At 30.3% G+C, this 24,671-nt stretch overlaps 4 protein-coding genes across 5 annotated transcripts in view; all 4 read left to right on the top strand.

Annotated features, from left to right (window-relative positions):
* Positions 1–2,111: 2,111 nt before the first annotated feature.
* LOC125858105 (uncharacterized) lies at positions 2,112–9,312 on the top strand. 2 transcript variants are annotated; one of them, XM_049537787.1, is made up of 6 exons: positions 2,112–2,204; positions 2,917–4,562; positions 4,750–4,992; positions 7,142–7,222; positions 8,233–8,616; positions 9,120–9,312. In XM_049537787.1, exons 2-6 carry the CDS (start codon positions 3,294–3,296, stop codon positions 9,174–9,176), a joined length of 2,034 nt encoding a protein of 677 aa, XP_049393744.1. In that variant the 5' UTR covers positions 2,112–2,204; positions 2,917–3,293; the 3' UTR covers positions 9,177–9,312. The 2 variants fall into 2 exon arrangements, with proteins under 2 accessions (XP_049393744.1, XP_049393745.1); XM_049537788.1 differs by having other exon boundaries at positions 2,187–2,392.
* Positions 9,313–16,218: 6,906 nt separating this feature from the next.
* LOC125858710 (CASP-like protein 1F1) lies at positions 16,219–18,506 on the top strand. Its single transcript, XM_049538528.1, has 3 exons — positions 16,219–16,458; positions 16,729–16,852; positions 18,270–18,506. Exons 1-3 carry the CDS (start codon positions 16,259–16,261, stop codon positions 18,504–18,506), a joined length of 561 nt encoding a protein of 186 aa, XP_049394485.1. The 5' UTR covers positions 16,219–16,258.
* Positions 18,507–21,050: 2,544 nt separating this feature from the next.
* LOC125860825 (V-type proton ATPase subunit C) overlaps positions 21,051–24,671 on the top strand; it is a 64,511-nt gene continuing 60,890 nt past the window's right edge. Inside the window, exon 1 of the mRNA XM_049540852.1 lies at positions 21,051–21,067. The gene's annotated coding sequence lies outside the window, so the exon portion shown is untranslated. The remainder of the gene's footprint in view (positions 21,068–24,671) is intronic.
* LOC125858709 (CASP-like protein 1F1) lies at positions 21,645–23,004 on the top strand. Its single transcript, XM_049538527.1, has 3 exons — positions 21,645–21,835; positions 21,931–22,060; positions 22,783–23,004. Exons 1-3 carry the CDS (start codon positions 21,645–21,647, stop codon positions 23,002–23,004), a joined length of 543 nt encoding a protein of 180 aa, XP_049394484.1.

Genomic DNA, 24,671 nt, shown 5'->3' with positions numbered 1-24,671 from the left:
TAGCAACGGAGCATACAATAACAACCATCTTAGCAGGCTGTGAGTAGTTGGCTAGACTTTTAGAATTTGGACGCCGTAAATTACTGAGGATATAAGTTTTAAAAAGTGAATTTTTTAATATATTAATTCTAATTATTTAGAATACATTTTTGGGGTTACTACAAAAAACTAATCTCCGCAGAAATCGTAGAAAACTTTTAGTATGGTAGAGGCACAATAAACAAAAGTTTTGTGAGGCTTTATTAATTTCTTGATACTTGGATATAGTGGATCCATTCTTTAACTTTAAATCTCTAAACATTACGAAGAAAGAGAAAATATGATTTAAAACTGACTGATCCAATAAAATTATACTAAATAATATAAATAAAGTGAATCATATCCAAAAATAAAAATAAAAATCCGGACATCATTCTTCTTCAATTTCAAACATTTTTATTCTTTTTTATCTTCTAAATTGAAAATTTTATCAAAATTATATCTCTCATATTAGGATTGGCAAAAAGAAAATTTGTTGAAATATTTTTGTCAGAAAATTCTAATTGTTGAGTACAAATATAATTGAATTTATATATATTCAAAATGATTTTGTAAAAAATATTCGAAATGATGTTCATGTTTGAATGTACTTTAATACAATTTCAAAAGTGAAAATTGAGTTAAAAATAGATTATTTTTAAAAAGTAAATAATTTTATGTTTAAATGGATCCTAAAAGTAGAAGTTAAAAAGAAATGAATTAGGAAGATGAAAATTTTAAAATACGATAAATGAAAAATAGTTTAATCCTATGATACGAATACGAATTATATTCGTATTTAAATTTGACTATTAATATCTTAGGTAATTATTTAATCATAAAAAATATTTTTATTTATATTATAAAATTGAAGGAGTAATTGAATTGGTTTTCAAATAATTTTTTTTTTAAAAAAAAAAATGACAAGAAAAAAAAAACCATGAAAGAGAAAAGAAAGGCAAAGAAATAAAAAATAAAATAGGTCCCCACAAATCAGAATATAATTGCAATTAAAATATCCTCACACAACTAATATAAGTTATACCTCTCCCATAGTAAATTTTTTCGTAAACACATCATACTTTTGCTATAGTACTAATGTCAGTGGCAAGTGGTAACCCCAATATCTTTCAAATTTCAAATTACACCCTCATTCTTTATCTATTTCATATAATATATTGATTCACTCAAATGTCAAATTTCACCGCTAATCACCTCCTTAATTTATATTATAAATTCTAATAAGTTCAAATATTCCATATTTTTTTCAAATAATTCAGGCACAAGACAGGGACCCAAATAAAAAAAAGACTCAGTTTTTTTTGTTGCTTCGTTTTCTTGTATCTTATTTTTTCAGGTTTTTCTTTCCTCAAATTGCATTAGGGAAGTACCTAACTTGTTGCTTCATCTCTGCCTATCCTTCTTCTTGTAGCAATGTCACGGTAAGGCAACAATTAAAGAATCACAGAATTTTTATTTTTTTAAAAAAATAAATAAGAGAGAAAGTATTTAGAAAAAAATTATGAACTTGATGTAAATTATTAATTTCGCTCTTGAATTATTAACAGCCTTGAAAATATTTTTTTACGTAACTAATTGAACTTAGATATAGTCCCGATACACCCACGATTAGCCTCACGACATAATAAGTGGTTTCAAATTCTTGTAGGAGCACAAAACTATTAATATAAAGTCGAGAAAAGTGTTGAAAACACCCTTAAATTCGGTAAGAACGAGATGTATTTAAATTTAGTTAATCAAATTAAGGGAATATATTTAAGACTGTCAATAATTTAGGGATCAAACTAATAATTCATGCGTAATTCAGATATTTTCAGTACTTCTCTAAAAAAATAATAATTTAGTTTTTATCCTAATTAAAAAAAAAATTATAATCACATTAATTTTTTTTGTTCTTTTTCAAAGGAGAGGAATATTTTCTCAAAAAATAATTAATCTAAAAAGTCAAAGTAATCTCTTAAATTTGCAAATTACTAACACAAAGTACCACCTATGATACAGAAAGTACCAACAATTTGGTGTATTTGTGTAGACACCATCTTTATTTTTCTTTTTCTTTTTTGCAAGAAGAAAAGAAAAGTTTGGGCATGAATGTATTTCACAGAAATTAAATGGTTTGAGAGACTTTGAAAGGAGAGAAAGGGAGAGGGAGGCGCAGTTAAAAGGTAAAGAAGAAGGAGAGTATAACAAATACAAAAACCAAGAGCCACAAGAAAGAAAAAAAGGGAAAAATTTCATTTCTCTTTATCTATATCTACTAATTTTTCCCTATAAATTAAAAATATATATACCTCCCCTTCTTCTTTAGTTGAATTTAGAGATGATTACTGCTTCATCCCCTTTGTTTTCATGGGTAGATAATCTTCTCCTTTTTTTTTTCTTTTTGATATTATGAATCCTGTGTACTTTTCTGATTATGATTGATGAGGATTTTCGTTTTTCTGTTTTGATGGTGTTTGGAAGTTTCTGGGTTTTGGTTATGAATGGAGGACTTGATTAACTAAAGATGATCGTGTTTGTTAACAGGGAATTTGAATGTTGAAGATAGTTTTTTAAGTTTTTAATGGGTTTTTAGAAGGGGAAAAAGGGGGAGAGTTGTAATTGATCGCTAATTTTTAGCTCATTTGATTTGTAAGTTGATTATTGATCTTGATGAAACAGATTATAAGATCAGTGTTTGTTTTAGATCGGATTAGTTGAAACATTTTCATTGATAAATCTTTTTGGGGGTTTTACCTTGTTGTTTTTTTAAGATAAATCTTGTTGAGTGATCATAGCAATGTAAATGAAATGGATGATACATTTTCGATGTTTTTGTTATTTAGATGATTACTATGACTTGGAGATAGGACTGATATTTTGACGTTTTGTTTTCAGGATTTGGTTTAATCTTGTGCAACGAATAATGGGTTGCCGGTCTGATGTATTATGGTGGTGTGAAGCGAATGCGTATTGTGTTACCTTACTAGTTGGGTCGAATGTAGATGATGCTGGATTGTTTGATGAAACATTTCTGGGAATTCCGTTGATAGATAGGTAGTGGTTGTTTAGTGTGATGATAGATAATGTTGTAGATTCAATCTAGTTCTACTGCAGTTAGGTTTGTTCCGGTGGTAGGAGAATGAACTGCTGGGGATTTCATGGGGCGGAGTAATTAGATATTGAATTGGTGCAAGACAGGAGATAGAATTTAGGTAGTGTAGTAGATTAGATATTGACAAGAAGATTGTGGAGGTAACAAATTTACGTTAGACATGGGGTTGCCTCAAGTGCCCTCCAGCAATATTGCTGAGGAAGTGGCCACATCATTGAGCACATTTGTTCAAACTCCTGCTAGATTTGCTGGCATGAGTAGTTGTGATATGAGTGGAATGCACATAAGTTGCATTAGCAATCGGACATCAGCGGATTTTTCATTCGTCTCGTCTAGGGATGTTTCCAGGGATGCTGATATTCTTAGTCTACATAAAGATGGTATGACAAGCATGCATAAATTGAGGATTGATTCTGCAGAAAATCATGGCTTCTTCACTCATAATGGTGGAAGGACTACCCAGAGTCCTGCATCAAGGATTGTTGGGTTCGAATCAAAAAGTGCAATAAAAAGCCATGCTAGTTTGTTTGAAGCAAATCCATTGGATAGCGTCGATTCATCTACTGTGGTTCGGGACATTGACAGAATGAATGAGACTACAAGTTCATTAGTTAGGAAACGCTTGTTGTCTCCTTTGAATGGTATGGTTCTTCCAGATAAATTTGCTGGTGAATCTCTGGATATTGGTGGTAGTACTGTTCGGAGTAATTCCAACTTTACTCGTGATAAATATGGTGCTTCCTCACAAGAACATAAAAAGGCTCATATAGGCAACACAGACAACTTTAGTAATGAAAATTGGTTCATGCCATCTTTCCCTAGGGGGAATTGTTTGCCAACTGAAAACTGTGGAGAAGTCTCCTCTTTTGTCATAGATGATCCTTTGTTCAATGACGGGGGACCTGAATCTGAGATCCCTTTTACTCCTCCATCCCCTGGGTTAAACTTTTATGCACATATGATAAAAACACAGTTGAAAGATGGGATAATGGACATGCCTGGAGAATATACATTCTCGCCACCTCCGTCTCTTTCTCCTCTTGGACCAAAATCTCATATAAGGTTGGGACGCGCAGAAAGGTTTAGGCATTCCTGGGAGGATCACGATGATAACTACTTAACTTTGAAGGATGTGGAACAGTCACTTGATCGAAGGCTTTCAGGCATTTTATCTCCACGGAAGGAAGAGGATCTCAAAACAGGAAGTGATCTTTTTCAAGATGTTGAAGTTTTTGAGATGAACTTTGAACGTTCCACACCTGAAAGTATAAGTGTCACGAGGCGGTCCAAGACACAAAATTCAGTTCCTACAAATCAATGTGCAAGATTTGGTAGAAGTCTTAGTGGACTGTCTGTCAAAAGGTCCTTAGTCGGTTCATTCGAGGAGTCACTATTATCTGGTCGTTTGACATCCAGTGTAGTCAGCCAGGTTGGTCTTAGTGCCTCAATTATCTTGAAGATGCTGTTTATGTTCTTTCAGATGTCATCCAAATTATCCTTGGTCTTCATTTTGAGCATTAGTTTTCCTTGATCTCTTTGTTTAAGTATTTGTGCCATGATCTTGGAAATGGTTTGACATATTGCTCTTGTTGACAAATTATAATATGCTTATGCAGAGAATTGATGGTTTTCTTGCTGTCCTTAGTATCACTGGTGGAAATTTCTCGCCACATCCTCAGAAACTTCCATTTGCTGTAACTAGCGTAGATGGTGATAACTTCTTGCTTTATTACTCATCAATAGATCTTGGAAGACCAGGTAGTGATGGTAAAGGCTCACAAATCAGGAACTCTAGCACTAATAATTTACAAACAAACAAGGGCCGCCTACGTATACCGATGAAAGGGCGCATACAACTGGTATTCTGCTCCTATCCTCTCAGCTTGCTTGTGCATCTGTGAACATGCTTATGTTGAATATCCCTTATTCTTAAGGAGTCTAATTTTCATATAAAAGAGATAGCCCTGAAACATATCTTTGCTCTGAGGCAATAGGAACCCATCCTTGTAATTCGAAGGATTCCATCAATTCTGTTTGCTAATTTGATATTTGAAAAAAAAAATGTTTGATAAACTGGTTTCATTATGAGGAAGAGGAATAGATTTTGGACATATAAATGGGGAGATAAAATGTGATGGCTCCACTTTCTCCATAGAAGGGAAATTAAATCATTTTGAGGAGAACTCTTATTTTGATTGTTCATATATCCTAAGCTAAGTAATTTTTCATGATCATCAAAAGTTTGTTGTAACCAAGTTTTTGGTTAAGAAATACCAACATCACTACATGTCCTGAAAATTGTATTCCAAATACTTAATAGTTACATAGTTACCCTTGTCTCAAAAAAAATACTTAATAGTTATTCCCTAAGACCATTTTATATAAGGGTAGTTGACTGGAAACTGAATTTGAGATGTTAAATGACTTGTATATTATATTACACATTAAAAGAAAATATTAAGCCAATATTTGAAAACTTAGTTTGATAGAAGAAGCATCACATGTTCAACTTTATTTGTTAATAATGGTGATGTCTATGCTGGCTTGCTGGGGATTCAACTATTCCATAGGGTGCTTGTTGCCTCTTACTAGCACAGTTTTCAGGTAACTCTACCAACTCACCAATGCTTAGGCAGATAGCGAATGCCTTTTGGTCTTTTCAGGATTTGAACCCTAGTCTCCAAAGTTTGCACCCGCTTCATTGACCACTAGAGCACACCTTTGGGTGCATTTGAACTTTCTCTTTATAATGTGTTCTTCATATGCTTAGTACTGGTGACATGGGAAACATTGTAGGTAAAACAAGTGAAGCTTGTGCATGATCACGGTGTTACATCATTAGTGCTTTTATAATAGAAACTTCATATTTTTCCCAAGAGCTTTGGTCTAGTGGTACGAGCTCAGCGCGCAGGCGTGTCTTAGGCACACTTCATGGGTTTTTGAACCCTGTTGCAGACAAAAGTCTGGTATTTTAAGTGAAGAAGAGAGGAGGTCAGGCCCATTATCTATGGAGTTTTGAACTGTGAGCAACAGGCCTGCGAGAATTTCCTGGTTATAAAAAAAAATAGAAAAAGGGAAACCCAGTGCACTAAGCTCCTGCTATACGAGGGGTCTGGGAAAGGGCCGTACACAATTGTCTACTACAAAAGAATAGGAACTTCATACTTTGTTCTCCTACAGCAAATCTCCTTTTATCTCCAGGATGTGCTAATTCTCACTATTTCCTCTATATTGATGTTGGTGACACAAATTGTCAACCTCATGATATCAGCGCATGAGGCCTTCTGCAGCAAAACATGCTTGAGCGATTTCTCCTAAACATCATTGTATAGGGACAAAACAAACTTTAGGATTGATTGATTGATACCATACTGTAAAATGAAGAAACTTAGAAATTGGATGATTTCTGAATCTATCATTGGTCCAATCTTTTCAGCCTGTAATTCTCGTGGGGAGCATGAAGTGATTGATTTAATATAGGTCTTTCCGTTACGTTTATCACCTTGGTCTTAAGTACTCTCATCTTTCTGGTTTTTCCTTGGCTTAAAACAGGGAGTTGTATGACTATGATTAGTCAACCACCATTTTGTTTTACTTTTCCCAGAGATCCTAAAACAACAAGGATAACTTATTTGTTTCAGAGAATACCAAATAGCTTGGAGATTGATCATGAAATAGAAAGTTTGAGTCCCTCATCCAGTAGTTCTCTTTGGTCATTTTACGGAGAAAATGAATATGAACGCAGCTCTAGATTAACTGTAGGCTATAACTCTGAGATGTGATACTCAAATGTAGAAATTTTCCTTTTGCGAGCAAGCAGGTCTGAACACCACCGTTATATGAAAATAATATATGTAGAAATCTTCCTTCTTTCTGAATGCTACAGCTCTTTGTGACTCCTAGTTGTACGAGATATACATTTTTTGGTAATTTGCTGATGATTTTAACATAAATGTGCCTTTGTCTTTCCTTTATGTAAGTACAAACTTTTGATTGCTATTGGCGCAGGTTCTAAGCAATCCAGAGAGGACACCTATCCACACATTCTTATGTAGCTATGATTTGAGTGACATGCCAGCTGGTACTAAGGTAGGTTCAAGCTGTATTACCACTTTGAGGTGGGGAAACTATGCAACTTTGGTATAATTGTGAGAGCTTCTATTTTTTATCATAATGATGTACGAGCTTTTCTTTATCGGAGAATATCTAGTCGATCATCACTTTATTCATCGAATTTTGATATTGGAATATGGTTCAAGCAGCAGTAAATACTTGAAGCATCTGTGTATGCTAAGATAAGTAATCAGTTCACGAGCTTTTATAGAGCAGAACCAGTGGGCATGTACTGATTTTGTGCATGTTTGATGATGAATAAATGGGGAACTATGCAAGCAGTACTATTGGGCATTGCACTGATTTTGTGCATGTTTGATTATGGACAAAATGGGAAACTGATGGGTCTTTATAGTAGATAGGAGATAGTTGTGTCAGACTCTTCTTTCATACCTTTCATCTGTGGGACTGACAGATAATCTATATTCTGATATTTGCCTGATTCCATGATAGCTTTAATGATGAGTGTCAATAAAAAAGTACTGCATCTCATGTTATATGCAGTGAAGAAGTACTATATCTTTAGCATCCAAAGGGGTAATTATTATGCAGTTATGCATTAGCCTTGAATATGTTTGTTTTAATCACTATTTGAGCCCAATTACATGAAACATTGTTCTTCAAGCAAACTAGTGCATGATGGCTTCACTAGCCATGCAGTTGTTTGTCTGCAGTTGAATTGTAGCCTGTTGATTCCTTTGCTGGTCTTAATGATTAGGTTGGCTGAACAATCTTTGTAAGCGGTCCTGGTTTCGGTTCACTGGACTTGAATAGTTATTTTTTGAGATTGGTATTTGATGATCTGTGCATATACATAGTAACGGGAAAATAGGTGCAACTATGTGCAGCTACAATGTTTTGATCTATGATCTTAGTGATTACTTCGATTTTTATAGGATATACATGGGGCATTATTAAAGTCATACTAGCATTTATGTGAATCCACATTTGACAATGGTGATCTCACACTAGTTATGTGATTGCAGACATTTTTACGTCAAAAGATAAATTTGTTTATGGATAAAGCTGGAAACAAGAGTTTAGACAGAAAGATGGATAGTGAACCACCGTCGGTTATTAGTGTTGAGGAATCTATGCTGCATGAAAGCCATTCTACCAAATCTCATGGTACTGGCAAGGCAGGCCATTGTGGAACGAAACCTGCAAATAGCACTTCAAAGGTGAATGAGAGTACTGCTAATTCTAGTGTTCTTCGTTACGCTCTACATCTCTGGTTCTTGTGTCCCTACCCAAAGAAGAGCACAAAATCAGGTATTCAGTGCAAAGATGATCAGGAGAGACGATTCTACTTGTATAATGATATGAGAGTAGTTTTCCCTCAACGACATTCAGATGCTGATGAAGGCAAGGTATGTCTAATATGGTATATATGACTTACGCTGCGTTATGTATCCTACTGCTAACTAAAGCATCTGTACGCCTTTTAAAAAGATTCAGTGATGTTGGACTAATTGGTCTTTGAGGTGCACTCTGTTCACCCCGTTGCCTCAGTAAATTGAATTGATGTTATTGAAATTTGTTAAAATGAAGAGAACTATGTCGTGATATGCTAAAGTTCATTAAAATGTGAACAAGGAACTTGTAGCATTTGCTCGACTTCAATCATAATAGGATGAGATTTCCCATTACTTAACATTCGTGTTCATCATTCTTAAGTGCATGCATATTTTTGCCAACTTTGAAGGAGATGCTTAGGTTATTGTCTTCCTTTTTTCGGTGGAAGTGTATATTGTCCTCTGGATGCAGAAGTACATATTGTTTGGCACTGTAGATGGGTTCCTTCATTTGTGATATTATCGATGCTCAATTAGTTCAATGATACTAATTGGAATCCATATTTTTGAAACTGCAGTTACATGTAGAACATCATTTCCCCAGAGATCCCAAGTATTTTGACATCAGCGACTGAGATGGTGAACTTTATTCGATGTCTCACCGTCTTATTTCCGTTGTGCATGATGTAAATGTTATTCCTAGTTCACCTGTAAATTCTTTCCAATAAATAGTTTTATCATTGACCTGTACAGAATTGTACATAAGCATTTTCTACCATCAGTGGAAAAAAATAAATAACAGGGAATGAAAGAAATGTTTTTTTTCTTTCTTTTCACTATTCTGAAATGTGACTCAGTTGTACTAACTACTAGAAACCATTTGTTCATACCCTAGTTCCTTTGACTTTGGCTCCACAACTTTCTGCATGAAAAGTCTTTCTCTAATAACCCCATGTGAAATTCGAATCAAAGTCATCCTTTTTTTTAAAGAAAAAAAAAAAACTTTACATTGTTCCCGATACGTTCGCTGTTCGCATAACTTAAAAAGGAAATTAAATCAGCAATATGATACTAGAATACCTTTCTAATCCTCTCACATATGCTCCCAACACCATTACACCGCCAACTGCCAAGTGTGTAAGGAGAAAAAAAATAATATGTTTTTCATTTTTTTCTACTTGATCGACTAAAAAGTTTTGGAAAATATTTACACTAAAAAAACAAATTTTGTTGAAATGAGGAGGTTGCTTTTTCTAGTGAAAGAAGAAAAATAAATATATCAATGACATTCTATAGTGATTGTGTCATCTAATTCTTCTCCCTTGTCCGGCACACTTCACCCCCACCTGTAATCCCATCCCCACCGGCCACAACCCCACAATCCTATCCGTCCATCTCTATCTGTTATAATATTTGTCTAGATTATATATAAATGCTTTTAGAATATATATATTTTTTTCACTTACATACTTAACACAAGAAAATAAGTGAGAAATTTAATTAAAAAATATTTTCTTAATAAAAATATTTCTCTTCTTACCGAACACGCGATTCTTAGTCAATTTCCTTTAGAAGAAAAAGAGAGTAAATTATACAAAAAAAGAAGAGCCTCTAATATTAAGTAGCTGAAAACAGTAGGATTTAAGGCAGTATAATAATGTTTTCCTAATTGGCTGACACCAAAAAGGGCAATCGGGGCCTAATAATTCAGCCAAACCTACAAAATAGGGAGTTTGTTTTTCTGTTCTTTCTACAATATCAAAATATTTAAGAGAGTGCAAAATGTCTCTTTCAAATTCAAAAAAAATCTGATATTACGTTTTAATTTGTTTTTCTTATTTTTTTTTGTTCTTTTTAAAAAAAGTCAATTTCTTTTTCGACCACACAATTTATTCAAAAGTTGTATAAATTTTCTTGAACTTTGTTTCAAGCAGTTGTATATATCTTTTTTCTGTTTACTCGCTTCTGAATCAAGACATCATACATGCATCTTGGCAACTTTATATATGAAATTAAAGCTAATTAAGATGTTCATGTAAGAACGTTTGGTGCGGAGATGGAATTTTAATTAATTTCTGATAGATGTCGTGTCGTTATTTTCGCGAAAAGTCAAATATTTCCAAACGAGTCGATTTCCGATGGATTTAATTTATTTTTGTTAAGAGTTCTTAATTTTCGCTACTACGTAATCGTCTAAAAAACAGGCCACGTTTATCTTAGTATTACAACAAATATGATCTATATATGTCATGTTAGGTAAATGGCAAACTCTGACTTTCCAATAAATTGGGAAAACAATGTAACGCAGCTGATGGCCATGCAACGCTTAGGTAATTAGTACGTATAAATAATAGTATTAAATACGACTCCCTTCGTCCACTTTTAATTGTTGTGCTGCACTTTTCGAAAGTCGATTTTACTAATTTTTAAAGTTAAATTAGATAAATACATTAATTCGATATTTTAAATAAAAAATTTAGATATTCAAAAACTATACGAAAAGTACTATAAATTCGTTTTTTTTTTTTTGCATATCAATAGAATGAAAAAATACTTTGTAAAATGTTAGTCAAAGTTATTATTATTTAAATCTAAAAAAGAAAATCATGACAATTAAAAGTGGACGGAGGNTAAAATATTTCAAAAATAAATACATTTAAAAAAATTTGATTGATTCTTGAAATTAATCTATCGTTAAAAATTATGTATAAAATACAATAAATCATGATAATTGACAACTTAAAATATTTATTAAAAAAAAAAGAAAAAAAAATTGACTGATTCTTAAAATTAAATCGTGATAATTGACAACATAAAATTGTTCAAAAATGTTGTATGTGGGTAGTCTTATTGTGCCTTGAATATCGTCAAAGAAAGTACAGGTTTGTGATAAAAAAAACTTATTCCTTTATCCACGCAAACAATCGCTTCAAAAACTTCGTTATTAGCCCCAAAACATACCATTTATGTTATTGGGCCCGTACATAGCACAGGCAACAAAATCTAGTAATAAAAGAAAAGAGACTAAATTCACCGAAAGAAAATAAAAAATATAAGAGACCCTAAATCCAACTCAAAATTCGAGTCGTAGGTATTGGATCCGATCTTGGCTTGGCACCAAAGATCAGACCTGATTCGTGACCTGAAATCCGATCCTTCAGAATATATATATATGAAATTGAGAGTTAAACGAAACTATGTTAATAATTATTTTTCCCAATTATAAATTATCTAGAAACCAACTCATAATAATTTGAGTGAGTTGGACGGGTCCTATGCTTTTGGGCTCAATTTGATATCTCTAATATGTATTGTCAAATTTCTTTATAATGATATTATTTTATTAATTACTAAAACTTGCGTTACAATTATTTGTACATACACTAGCATTAGTACTTAGTTTTAATTATTTACTATTTTCTTCCTTTTCCGTCTTTGGTAGTGTATGTATAATGTACTATGTACATTGTACAGTAGTATCGAGTTATTATATTAAATTATAATTTTTGATAATTGTGATTTGGCATAACATAAATGTGTCTTTAACTTGACTTTATTTCACATTTATGCCTCCAATTTTGGGTTTGCAAAAGTAGACACTTTAACTTATATAAAGTTGAACAAGTAGACACATGACTCTTACATTGCATATTACACATTAAACACCACGCAAGATGAAAATTGTCATGTAAGATGCCTCATAGAATGTGCATGTCTATTTGTTCAACTTTATACAAGTTTATGTGTCTACTTGTACACATCCAAAGTTGGAGGGCATATCTGTGAAAACTTAATAATATTGAACTAATAAAATCATAATTTAAAAAAATATTGAAAACAAAATTGTTTAATCAAAATTTTAAATACCATACCATACTATATCATATCATGTTGATCCACCCTAGTACGTAGGTTATGGATACCTTCTAATTCTACATGCTTATAAGATACTTTGCTCAAAGGTCAATGCTAACATTGATTATGTTTCTGCATTCGTTTTGAAGAGAATAAAATAGAAAAGAAATAGAAATCCAATATTTTATCTTGCTGAAGTGATAAATAGTCATTCATTTTTAATCATAAATTTTGAATTTATACTATTATTACCAAATTGTTTGGATAGGAAGTGTATACCCAAAAAAATAAAACTCTAATTTTCATTGTGAATCCTAATTAATCAGATCGCTTGATCTACTTATCGATTTAATTTGTTTTCTTTTTAACGAAAGAACCCAACACGTGGTCCAAACTTGTGAGGTATACGTTGAGCGTCTTTTGTCATTACCTAAAAATCTAAATTAGCTAATCATTAACTATAGAAACCGAACGTGTATTTAAGTCACTTAAAAAAAATTACGAAATAAAGATCGATCTTTCTTAAAACATAATATTTCCATTTTCACATTTTTCGAATAAATTGAACTTTTGGTCCATTTAAAAATATAATTAAGTAAAAAAAACTTCATGTAACAACTTGATTAATCTTTTAGATTAGATGTTTGCGCATTTCAACATGCAATTAATAATAACAAAGCAAAGAACTGTCCTGAATTTGAGCCTTAACGTTACACTTACTATTAAAAATTAATCAAACCTACCCCTAAAGGGATGCATTGATTGTTGGGTTTTAAAAAAAAAAAACTAAATAAAGAAAAATAAAATTTGAATTAAGATCATTCGATAGAAATTAAAGGGGAATACTTTTGAAATAAGTGAATTGATAGGATTTTTATATTTCTAAATGATTATTCACCACAATAGAGACTAATTAATGCAGTCGAATATGTTGGACGATAGAATATATTCATTGCACTTATTAATCTTGATAACGCCGTGCACTATTAGAATTTAGAAGTACAAAAACAATTTGCTTTCCATTCAGTATTTAATTAACTAAATCAATAAGATGTGATCTTATATAACATTTTATCACTTAATTATATTATATTGATATATACTATCATTTCAATCTATTACTTATTTTAATATGCTTTCCTGTACATACATAACAAACAAGTGCAAGTATTTTTCGGGTATATTGCATTCATCAAAATAGCTTTGTTCGTTTTTTGAAATTCGCAACGAATCGATATTTAAGAAGTAAAGCTTTTCAATTGCGTGAAAATATTTTTTTATGATCTCTAACTCTTTTACATTAACTTAGCTTGATTCGACTTTAAAAAGAAGGGTGATGATATAAGTTCTACAAAATATTAGACGTAAAATCAACCAATTAAATTGATTTATGAATAACTTTAAAGTGGACCATAACAGCTAAGGAGCATGAGATTAGGTTAGACAATCCTAAAATATCTCATGCTTTTAGATAACTATTATATGTAAAGAGATTCCAGCTATTTCACCATATATATAGATACCATTAATGATGAGGTTATTACGATCTTTTTTTTTTCTTTTCAAAGAATAGATAGTGAAAGTAACTATTGCTATACAATTGATTGGGGAAAAAAAGTTGTGTTTTGCTTTAGAAACTGTGATTCTGTCTAGGGAAAGAATAGAATGGTGACTAAAGAATTGAGATTAGTTGAATTGAGATACGTCAAATATTGAGTCATAAATTTAATTGATTAATTTTAAAATTTAAATTTATTTAATTATCAAACACAAATAATAATTTTTTTTTGTTCTTTTATCAGTGCTATATAACATAGTAAAACAAAAAAGTTTTAAGAAAAAATATTTTAGTAGAATTTCCTAGGAGTCGATTGTTTAAAATCAATTTCTAAATAAATAAATTGATGTATGGAAATAAATTAAGTTAATAAATAGACAAGCTATTAATTCGCCCAAATTTAGGCGAGTTGGACAACCAACAACGACGCCCCATAAGCCTCTCATTTCCTTTTACTTATTTGTCCTTGAACTTTCTTTATAAAAAATAGGTGAAATGGTCTGGTAGACCCTTGTACTTGTATGGATTTGTATGGTAAATCCTTCTACTTAACCATTTATCAACTAGACCCTTAAACTCAATAAAATACAATATATCAAACTCCTTTGACCATTGACCAGACTTATGTGACATTAAGCTGGTTGAGTTGGCAAGAGAGTGTGACTACACGCATGTAAAGGCGAGTGAACTTCATATTTAAATTTAAAAAAAAATTAAAAATAAAATATTAAGTTTAAAAAAACTAAAAAATAATATATTGAATTAAAAAAACTAAAAAATAAAATAAAAAATTTAAAAAAAGAAAAAATAAATTTTAAAAAGTCTTCTTCTTCCTTCAACTCAACCTAATTTCGCCGCATCCCCATTCCTCCCCCAACGCCTTTTTCTTTCTTCTCCACACTTATTATCACCTTTAGCAGGACATTGGCACCTCTTTGTCGTCAGATTTCAAGTTGTTATCAGTGGAAGGAGAAAGCGACATTGATTTATCGTGGTGCTCGTCGAAGTCTACTGATTCAAAGTGAAGTAAGAGAGAGGCGGCACTGATCCTTTTTCACCAGAACGGGAGACGGCAAGGGGGTTTATTGGTACGACGGAGAGGATGGAGAAGAGAGGCGGTCCCTGGTGGCTCGCCGGTGGTGTGTCGGCTTAGGGTTACTGATTTTGTACAGGTTTCACCGGCAATAAGAATGGTGGCGGCGACGACGACTTTCGCCGGTGGATTTTAGATGTTACGCTGTGGAGTCCCAAATTTTGCTTAATAAATATAAAATTTATTATTTTATATTTTATTTAGTAAAACTTTGTTTAATAATTTTTAAAAATAAATAATGAAGATAATTATGACATGTTATTAATTTATGTGACATGAATTTGACATGAATTTGACATGTCATCTATTAAAAGGCGAGTGAATTACACACATGATAAGAGGGGTTTAAAATTATTCGTTTGATTGAGTTAAGGGTTTAGTTGATAAATGGTTAAGTAGAAGGGTTCACAATACAAATTCATACAAGCATAAGGGTCCACCAGATCATTTCGCCTAAAAAATAAAACTATAAAAAAACACTAATTAAGGAGATTTTTAAAGACTTTAGTATCATGTCATGTTTGTTTGCTATAACATTAATGATACAAAAAAATGTATATTTAGAGTTTCGTATCTAATTATTACTTATTTTCTTTTACCTAAGCTAACTTAACATTAAGGTGTGTTCTAATATAAAAAAAAATGATAATTTATATTGCTAAATGAAATAATGGATAGTTAAAGCAAAAAAATCGCAAAATAATTACAAGATCCACCATGTTATTGTTATCAGGGAACTGACCTAAATATACTTCATAACCTTTAATCATGTTGTTTTTTTCTCGATGTTATAGTTAGGGTGTAAAAAAAAATCGAAAAATAACATCAAATCGATAATCCGAATCAAGTTATATGTTTTGTATGGGGATTTGATTGGGAAAAAAAATCCTAAAAAGTTTGAGAAAATTCAAGATTAAAAAATCCTACTTTATTACTTTGATTTATAAATTTAAAAATTTAATACAATTAATTTAATTTGATATTTAAAAAACTTAAACCAACTCTATTTATGTATACCTACTATTTGTACTTGTAGTGAATTCACATTTATCAAGTACTCTTCTCCCTGTATAAATAAATAGCACCACCAATATCCACTATTCCACAACAATTCCCACATTTGCTTATTCTCTTATATTAATTAATATTATTATACTTTTAGCCCTTTACATCATTTTACTTTTCTAAAGAAGAGAGAAATCTTCAAAAAAATGAATCACTTTGCAATCAAATCAATAGAAACCCCATCTATGAAATCTGAAAAACACTTCATTTTCGCCCAAATTTTGTTGAGGATTTTGGCTACTGCATTCACTTTGACTGCCGCTTTCATAACTTTCAACAGCACACAGACTCTCATTATTTTCAATGTTGAGACGGATGCTCGATATACCTATTCTCCCGCACTCAAGTATTTTTTTGTAAACTAGCGTTTGATTATAGATTTGGTTGAATTTTTTTTAAAAAAATTTAAGGATTTGTGAGTGAAAGTGAAATTTCATCCAAAAACTGATCTAGACGAGGTTTTGGTACTTGAAAAGTTTTTGATGATACATTTTCAAAAACTGATCAAATATCATAGAAAATAATTTTTGAAAATCTACGATTAAACGAGAGCTTTTATATTGGATTTATATTTTGTGCTGAAGTTGTATGGGAATTTATTTTTTTGTATGTGCAGGTTCTTTGTGTATGCAAATGTCATTGGATGTGCCTTCTCATTTTTTTCCCTGCTTCTTGCTTCCATCTTTGGACGTACGAATCTTCACCCACACAAGTATTTTTACCTCTTCATTCATGATATGGTACGTCCTACCTTTTAATTATTATTTTTTTGCTTTTGCACATAATCATTTTAAATTGATAAGTCAATTATATTTTATTATAGATGAGGCAATTTTCTCCAATTCAATATCTTGCTTATAAGTTATGAATATTCAAGGTATTTGAGGTGATTAGGTCATCGGTTCATCTTTATATATTGTAACAAATTTCCTAATGAAATTGGAAAAATAAATTTCATGGCGTTCTAATTTTGTTACTTTTGCCCTATTGAGGAGTAAGAAATTTTAAAGTTAGAGTTGTGTTTGGTCATAATCTTTACAAAGAAAATTTAGATTTGAATGTATTTTCTTAAAATATGATTTATATCCATGATTTCAAAAACTAGCAAAATCATCCAACTTAACTAATTTATGAATCTGAAATGTACTATTGAATCTACTCTAAAAGAGTAACATCTCAAAATGAATAATCACATAATGTTATATATTAGATCTCATATACAAACTATTACAAATACTTTTACACTTTATTTGAATTTCTGAAGGTGGAGTTTGAAGATGAATTGTGTTGGTTATAATTTTTGCAAATAATAGTTAGCTATTTAAATGTACTTTTACTTTAAAAAAAACATGAAATATGAAACATAATTTAAATGGATCCATTAAAACATAAGACTAAAAATAGGATAAATTTGAAAAAGAAATTATAGTGAAAATAGTAAAAACAAAATTCGGGTGTTCTTCAAATTATATTCAGAATTTTCATGATTAAATGTTGATTTTCAAGTGAAAAATTCTCATGGTCAAACAGATCCTACACATAAAACTAAAATTCTAAAATTTTGACTAAACTAAACAATGTAATTTTATGATAAAAGCCTTCGTATAAGATGGTTCTGCCACTACCTCAACCCCCACCCTTTGACCATCCCAATGCTACCACCCCTAAACTCTCATTTATTCTACGTTTTCGTAGTTGGTATAAACAAATTTCATTTCAAGAAAATTCTCTTAATATGGGAGATATATAAGAAGAATGTTTGACATAAATGGCCCAAAGCATAATCATTCTTCTCTTATTAATTATCTCTTTATTTCTTTTGGGACTATAAGCATTATTGACACCATCCACGTGAATCCAAAGCATAATACATTAGTAAAAAATAAAAAATAAGCATAAATCATAATACAACAACAATTAATCTGAGAATAACGACCCAACTATCAAAAAAACCTAGAAATTATAACATTCACACACACACAAAAAAAAATTATTCTACTACATAAGTAGTGAATCTACATAAATTATTTTGAATATCATAAATATCCTTCATTCCTCATCATCGATATATGAATAGTACTCATTGTTCATATCGCGTCATAAAATACGAAACGTATTATTATTAGTAAGTATATAACATGGGGAATATTATTGCAGATTATGATGGCTCTATTGCTATCTGCATGTTCAGCAGCAGCAACAATTGGATATGTAGGAAAATATGGACAGATTCGTTCAGGATGGATGCCTATTTGTGATTCTGTTACAAAATTTTGTCATAAAATGACAGCCAGTGTTATATTCTCTATTTGTGGGGTTATTTTCTATTTATGTCTTACTATTATATCCGCATATCAATCAAGTTTGAACTTAATTATTACCCCGAGAAATTAAAAAAAGAAAGGGCAAAGTATATAATAGTAGTAAAATTTAATTTTACCTTGTAGTATCAAGGAAGGTAAAAAAGAAAAAAACTTATGTAATGCAGATGCAGTAAGTATTAAATATTTACAGTTGCTGATTGTACAATATTTGGTGGAATTATAAATGACTTGTATTTAATTTATTTTTACTTCTATTTATATGTACGCAGTGAAGTTATTAAATTATCGCAGCTACTCCCTGGACCCTGGCTATGTTTGTACGTAGTATTATAGTGTCTGATAGTTTCTTTAATTTTCTGGACTATTTTTAACTATGCAACATTTAAGTTATTTTTTTGTTTCAATTTATATAAAATTATTTTTTATTGGTTTGTAATAAGGTTGACATGTTTTTATATTTCATAAAAATATTTATAGATATATAAATGTCATGATAGGTTTAAAATTCATAAGTGTTTGAAAATTTATAACTACACAAATGTAGTATAACATAATTAATATTACAAATTTTAAAGAATTTATTCTCTTGATCTCAATTCATGTGACACACTTTCTTTTTAGTCTATCCCAAAAAAGGGCCACCTTTTTATTAGTAGAAACAATCTAATTTTAATTTTTTTTATTTACCTTTAATGAAATAATTTATATTCAAACAAATATTAATAGATAAATAAGTAGCTAGTAAAAGTATAACCATGTCAACGTAACGAGTCATACGCCTTGTTTATTTAGTGTGTTTTTCCCGAATGTACTTAATTAACCAAATATAGGGTAGTAAACTAAACTCCATGGCTATTAGTCTGTTATATTATTTTTTATCCGTCTTGAACCTTGAGTTTGATATAAGTTATTGAGCTAAGTCAGCTTGGATAGACACTCTTAACACAGTGATAACGTACACTAGTCACTTTTTAGTTATATGATTATCATAGAGTTTTTAACTGTGAAATTTAAATTTCATGATGATGACAATTTTTCAATTCCAAAAGTAAATCTAGAAAGTGGCTACATATTTGTAAATTTTATAACATTCTTAATTAGTGTCATATTGTCCGCTTTAATCATATATTCACACAATTGTTTATTCAAAAAATTATCACTATTAAAATGATGTTACACCGTATACATAATATCATCTCTTTCTTTTAGGTACCAAAATATAAAACTTTTGTTCACACGTCCAACACCAATTACAAATATATTATAGCATTTCAAACTCTGACTTGCCTCTTTCATTAATGCTTAGCCGATGATAATTCACATATAGGAGTATCAATTATGTCCATTGCTGCCAATTACACGCAACATAACATAAGGACAGTAACAATTGATAAGCGGAAAGAAAGGAATTGGGAATATAAATAAACGTCAAAAGTCAGAAGTAATTTATGATTAAAAAAAATTATTCGTAGCAATAATTGTACAAGATCACACAATGCTTTCTTTTTCATCTAATATGAAACTCTTGAGCATCCTAGCTCACACTCAGGCCCGTCTTAATTAGGTTACTAAAGTCATCGTTAGGGTCTCATATTTTTAGAAGCCCCAATATTATTAAAGAAAAATTACTTATAAATGATATTTGTTTAAAATAAATTATATGTACTATGAGTATTATGCTTTCTACTAAGGAAATTGCATATGAAATGAATATAGACATGAATTTCGTAATAAACAATTTGATGAAAATATTGATAACGAAATCACAAAGTCCCTTGAAATTAGAGTTGACTATTTTATATATATTAGATCAAACTATTTTTTCACTTCAAAATAGATTTGAACAAATTGAAGCATATGAAAATATTTTTTGTTTCTTATTTTGTGGTAAATAAAGATCACTAGATGATGAGAATTTAAAAACATATTGTCATTTGTCGAGACCTTGAACTTTCTTAACACATAATAGTCATTCTGCTATTGATAGTTTAGATTTATTTTTTGAATTAAAAGTGTTAAAAGAAATAATACAAGCAGAAGACAATGGTCTAAAAAATTTTAGCATAAGATTTGAGTTGGAAATTGTCCATAGGGGAAGTACTTATAATTTACAATATTTCTGACCAAATTTACTCATTCTTTCGTTTTAGTTGTCATATTTATTTTTCATACATTTTTTTATCTTAAAAATATTAATAAAACAATAACTAACTTTCCCTTATATCTTTAATCTTTTACCATAGTAATATCTCTTTTTAATAAATGTTCTTTTATTTATGAAAAAAATGAGTCAAAAATATTTTTGAATTATGCAAAATTAAATAAAATACACTAAGTTAATAATTTGGTTTAAAAAATATTTTTACCGTCAATAGTTTAGTATAAAATAATTTGATATTTTTAATTTAATAAATAAATCCAACTAAAAGAAGTCCGATCCAACTCAATTTTATAACTTTTCGATGAATGATAATCTATCAATTTTTTATCGCTTCCAAATGTATCCCATTTTTGCCCTCAATTTTGCAAATCCATTTTCAAGATTTTCACCTAAACTGATATTTCATTATTTCCTTTCTTAGCTCATTTAAAATACCTAAAGAAACTTTAATCAATCAAACGACTAAAAGGGTCATATGAATTGAACAGAATTTACTACAATATTATTATTTCTGATACACTAATAACTTTTGCAGGATAATTAATAATAGTAACTATTTCTCCATAAAATTTAGTTTCTTCGTATCCAATAAAATGTAACACAAATATATTAACTACACTTATGAAAAGAGGTGTTGGGGGTTGGTTGGTTGGGGTTGTTGAAAGGAATTTACTCTTTTTATTGAAACTGTATTTATAAAAAAATAAATAGAAATTTAAAAAGGGCTAAAATATAGAGTAAATTATCGCTCATCGAAAGGTTGAGTTGGTTTGCTATTGTGATTTTTGTGTTAGTAGTGTGAAAGTTTGATGGTAAAATATTTTTATTTTTGGAAATAAATTTATAATATATAATTTTAATAAGATCATAATTCTGTGATCATTTATGAAATTTACCCCATAACTACTCCATTCTTATCTTCTCCTTAAATACTAACAACAAAAATTAAATTTAACCTCCTATTTCACACAACTCTCTTGTCCTTTTTTATGCTTTGATTTTATTTTAAATTTTTTACCTACAATTTTTTTTTCTCAATTATTCAGAATGGAAAGATTCGAAGTCAAGATTAAGCATAACCCTTCTCCCAAAACTCAAAAAGTTATGTTAATTTTTCAAATTATTTTGAGAATTTTGGGATTTGCTTTCTGTTTAGGTGCTGTTTGGAGAATTATGACTAGTAAACAAGTTCTCTTTCTTGGCTTTGATGCCCGTTACACCTATTCTCCTTCAATGAAGTAAGTAATTAAAAAAATTATAATTAATTAGTACTAATTAATTTAAATTGAATTTCTTTTTTTTAAAATGATAATTTTTTACCCTTAATTTGCAGATTTTTTGCATATGCAAATATCATTGGATGTACCTCATCTGCTGTTTCTCTATTTCTTGTTCTGATTTGTTGTTATAAAAAACATCTTCACTCCAACAAGTACTTTTTTTACTTGTTCCTCCATGATTTGGTACGTTCCCTCCTTAATTTATTTTATTGGCAACCGATTAAATGTGTAACTTTCTTTATTATTATTATTCCCCTTTGTACCATTGATCATTTCCTTCGTAGTTTTCACTCTCTTAAATTACAGATGATATAAAATCTAGTGCTAATTTTTCTACAATGCTAAAAAAATAAATGTAAATGACATGCATAATAGTCAAATGAAAAGCTTAAAAAGGGCGTTAACATTAGCGTATAATAAGATAATGTGAAATCTCTTGGCCGTCAGATTTTCAAATTTTAAGATGAGGAAAATACTTTGTCCATTTTATTTTAGTTGGTCTTTATATTAAAAAATATTATTTATCTATTTTACCTAATCAAGAGAAATAACTATATAAGGTTTCAAAGTATAATTAATAAAGTGAATTTAGTAAAATAAATTCCTAAATAAATATTTTCAAGTCAATATGAGTCTAGTAAAATGAAACGGACAAAGTATTAAATTAAATTTCAATCCTAGCGAAAGATCCTTTAGAAAGAAAAAAAATATCAACAAAAACATTCGTCTATTAATTCATTAAGGACATAACATGTCCAAGAAGCCTATAATTTAATATCATCTACAATTAGCTTAAAAATGATTTGATTATGTAAATATTTTTTATTGGTCAATTCATAAAACTTAAAATTGGTAGTTTCTTTACTAGTAATTAAAATTTAATTATAGTATTAATTAAATGGCAGTTTGTGTTTGGATTACTGGTGGCTGGATGTGCAGCAGCAACATCAATAGGATATGTGGGTAAATATGGGCAAAAACATTCTGGGTGGAATCCTATATGTACTTTTGTTCCTAAATTCTGTCACAAAGCTACACTCAGTCTAATTTTATCTTACATTGCTATTATTTTCTACCTTTGCCTCACTATTATCTCAGCTAACCAATCAAGACACATTATTAAGTGAATGATAATCAATATGTATTTCACTAATTTATGCGTGGTTAATTAGTGTTTCATGTAATGTATGCCTAATGAGAATAGTGTACTTTGAGATAAATGGAAGAAACTATAACCTTTTATTACCATTCTGTGTTTTAAATTTTTATTTTCTATCTGATGTCTGATATTCGCATTGAGGCCCGATTAATTCTAAACGGATTGAAAAGTTTCACCTTGAGAGGTTAATTGCTTCCAAACAAAAACGATTATTTTGAGTTTTCCGTCATAGTGGATTCATTAAAATCTCTTAGAAGTATTTTAACTGGCAGGAATAGTATTCAGAGGTTTGCCTCTCATAAAAGGGGAAAAAGCCCCTTAATTATCATGAAAAATAAGCCTCATAACTTTGTATTTTGAAAAAAAAAAAAAAAATTAAGTAAAGAATATATTCATGGAAAAAACTTACATTATAGGCTAGAAAATTCAGAAAAAATGTACAAGATGTCCAGATATTGAGATGTTAGAAGAATCTCAATATCTCGTTCATGTATATTCGTTACAACTAAATGGGAAAAAGGCATAAATTCACCCTTGAACTTTTCTCGAAAAGTCAGTTACACGCTTAAACTAATATGGTGACCTATTGCATGCCTCTGCTACTAAATGGTGAATTTTTTTACCCCCTAAGACGTGTAGCACCACTCTCACAATGGGAGGTGTATCACACTTGTGCCACATCAAATTCATTTTTAAATAGTAAAAGTGTGTAATAGGTCGTCATGACAGTTTAAGCGTGTAACTGACTTTTCAAGACAAGTTCAAGGGTGAATTTATATTTTTTCCCTAACTAAATCGACGCATAAAACTTCATTGGGCCCAAGCAAAATAAAGTAGAGTAACTACATAAATCTCACTAGTTTAGGTCCTAATTACTATGATTTCCACCGATAGTTTCAAATATTACTTTCTATACCATATTTTGTCTTTTGGATACATGTATATATCTGTCGGTTTGAATATTCCAGAGTAATTGAGGTTTAATTAATAATTCTAACAAAGATCTGATTCCTTAGTGTATCAACTTTAACAAATATCCTAAAATAACGAAATCATACAACTAAACTAATTCTCTAATGGTAAACTTCATCTTCTTGGCATCATATACCATATTTTGTCTTTTGGATACATGTATATATCTGTCGGTTTGAATATTCCAGAGTAATTGAGGTTTAATTAATAATTCTAACAGAGATCTGATTCACTACAAGAAAACTACTCATTAAGGACGAACATTTAGCGGCGAAGTTAAAATCTGGTCCTTACAAGTGCACCTTTATGGACGGGAATTTTTTTTTTGTCTTAATTTTAGTTTTAATTTTTGGACTTAGCGAAGACTTTAAATCTGGTGCTAAAAAGATAAAAGTTCCTGTCTCTAGAAGTCTAAGTTCAGTGGAGTATAAATTACCTTTTGCCTCTTTCTTTTTACCCCAAAATAAAACCCTACATTCTCCCTCTTGTTAAATCCCCAAGAATTGGCCTCTTCTAAATTTCTCTTTTAATGGCTGCAGCTCACATCATCCATCCAAATTAGCTAAAGATTTCTACAAAGTTGATCAGAAAAGTCCCCTATTTCAATAGGTTTGTCAATTTTCTCTCTTTTCTTTTTACTTTTAGAACGTGAATTTTTTTTTT

This window comes from Solanum stenotomum, chromosome 3 (genome assembly GCF_019186545.1).
Source record: "Solanum stenotomum isolate F172 chromosome 3, ASM1918654v1, whole genome shotgun sequence".
In the NCBI taxonomy this organism is placed as follows: domain Eukaryota; kingdom Viridiplantae; phylum Streptophyta; class Magnoliopsida; order Solanales; family Solanaceae; genus Solanum; species Solanum stenotomum.
The sequence above is the reverse complement of the archived record's forward strand: the minus strand, read 5'-3'. Positions and strand labels throughout refer to the sequence as shown.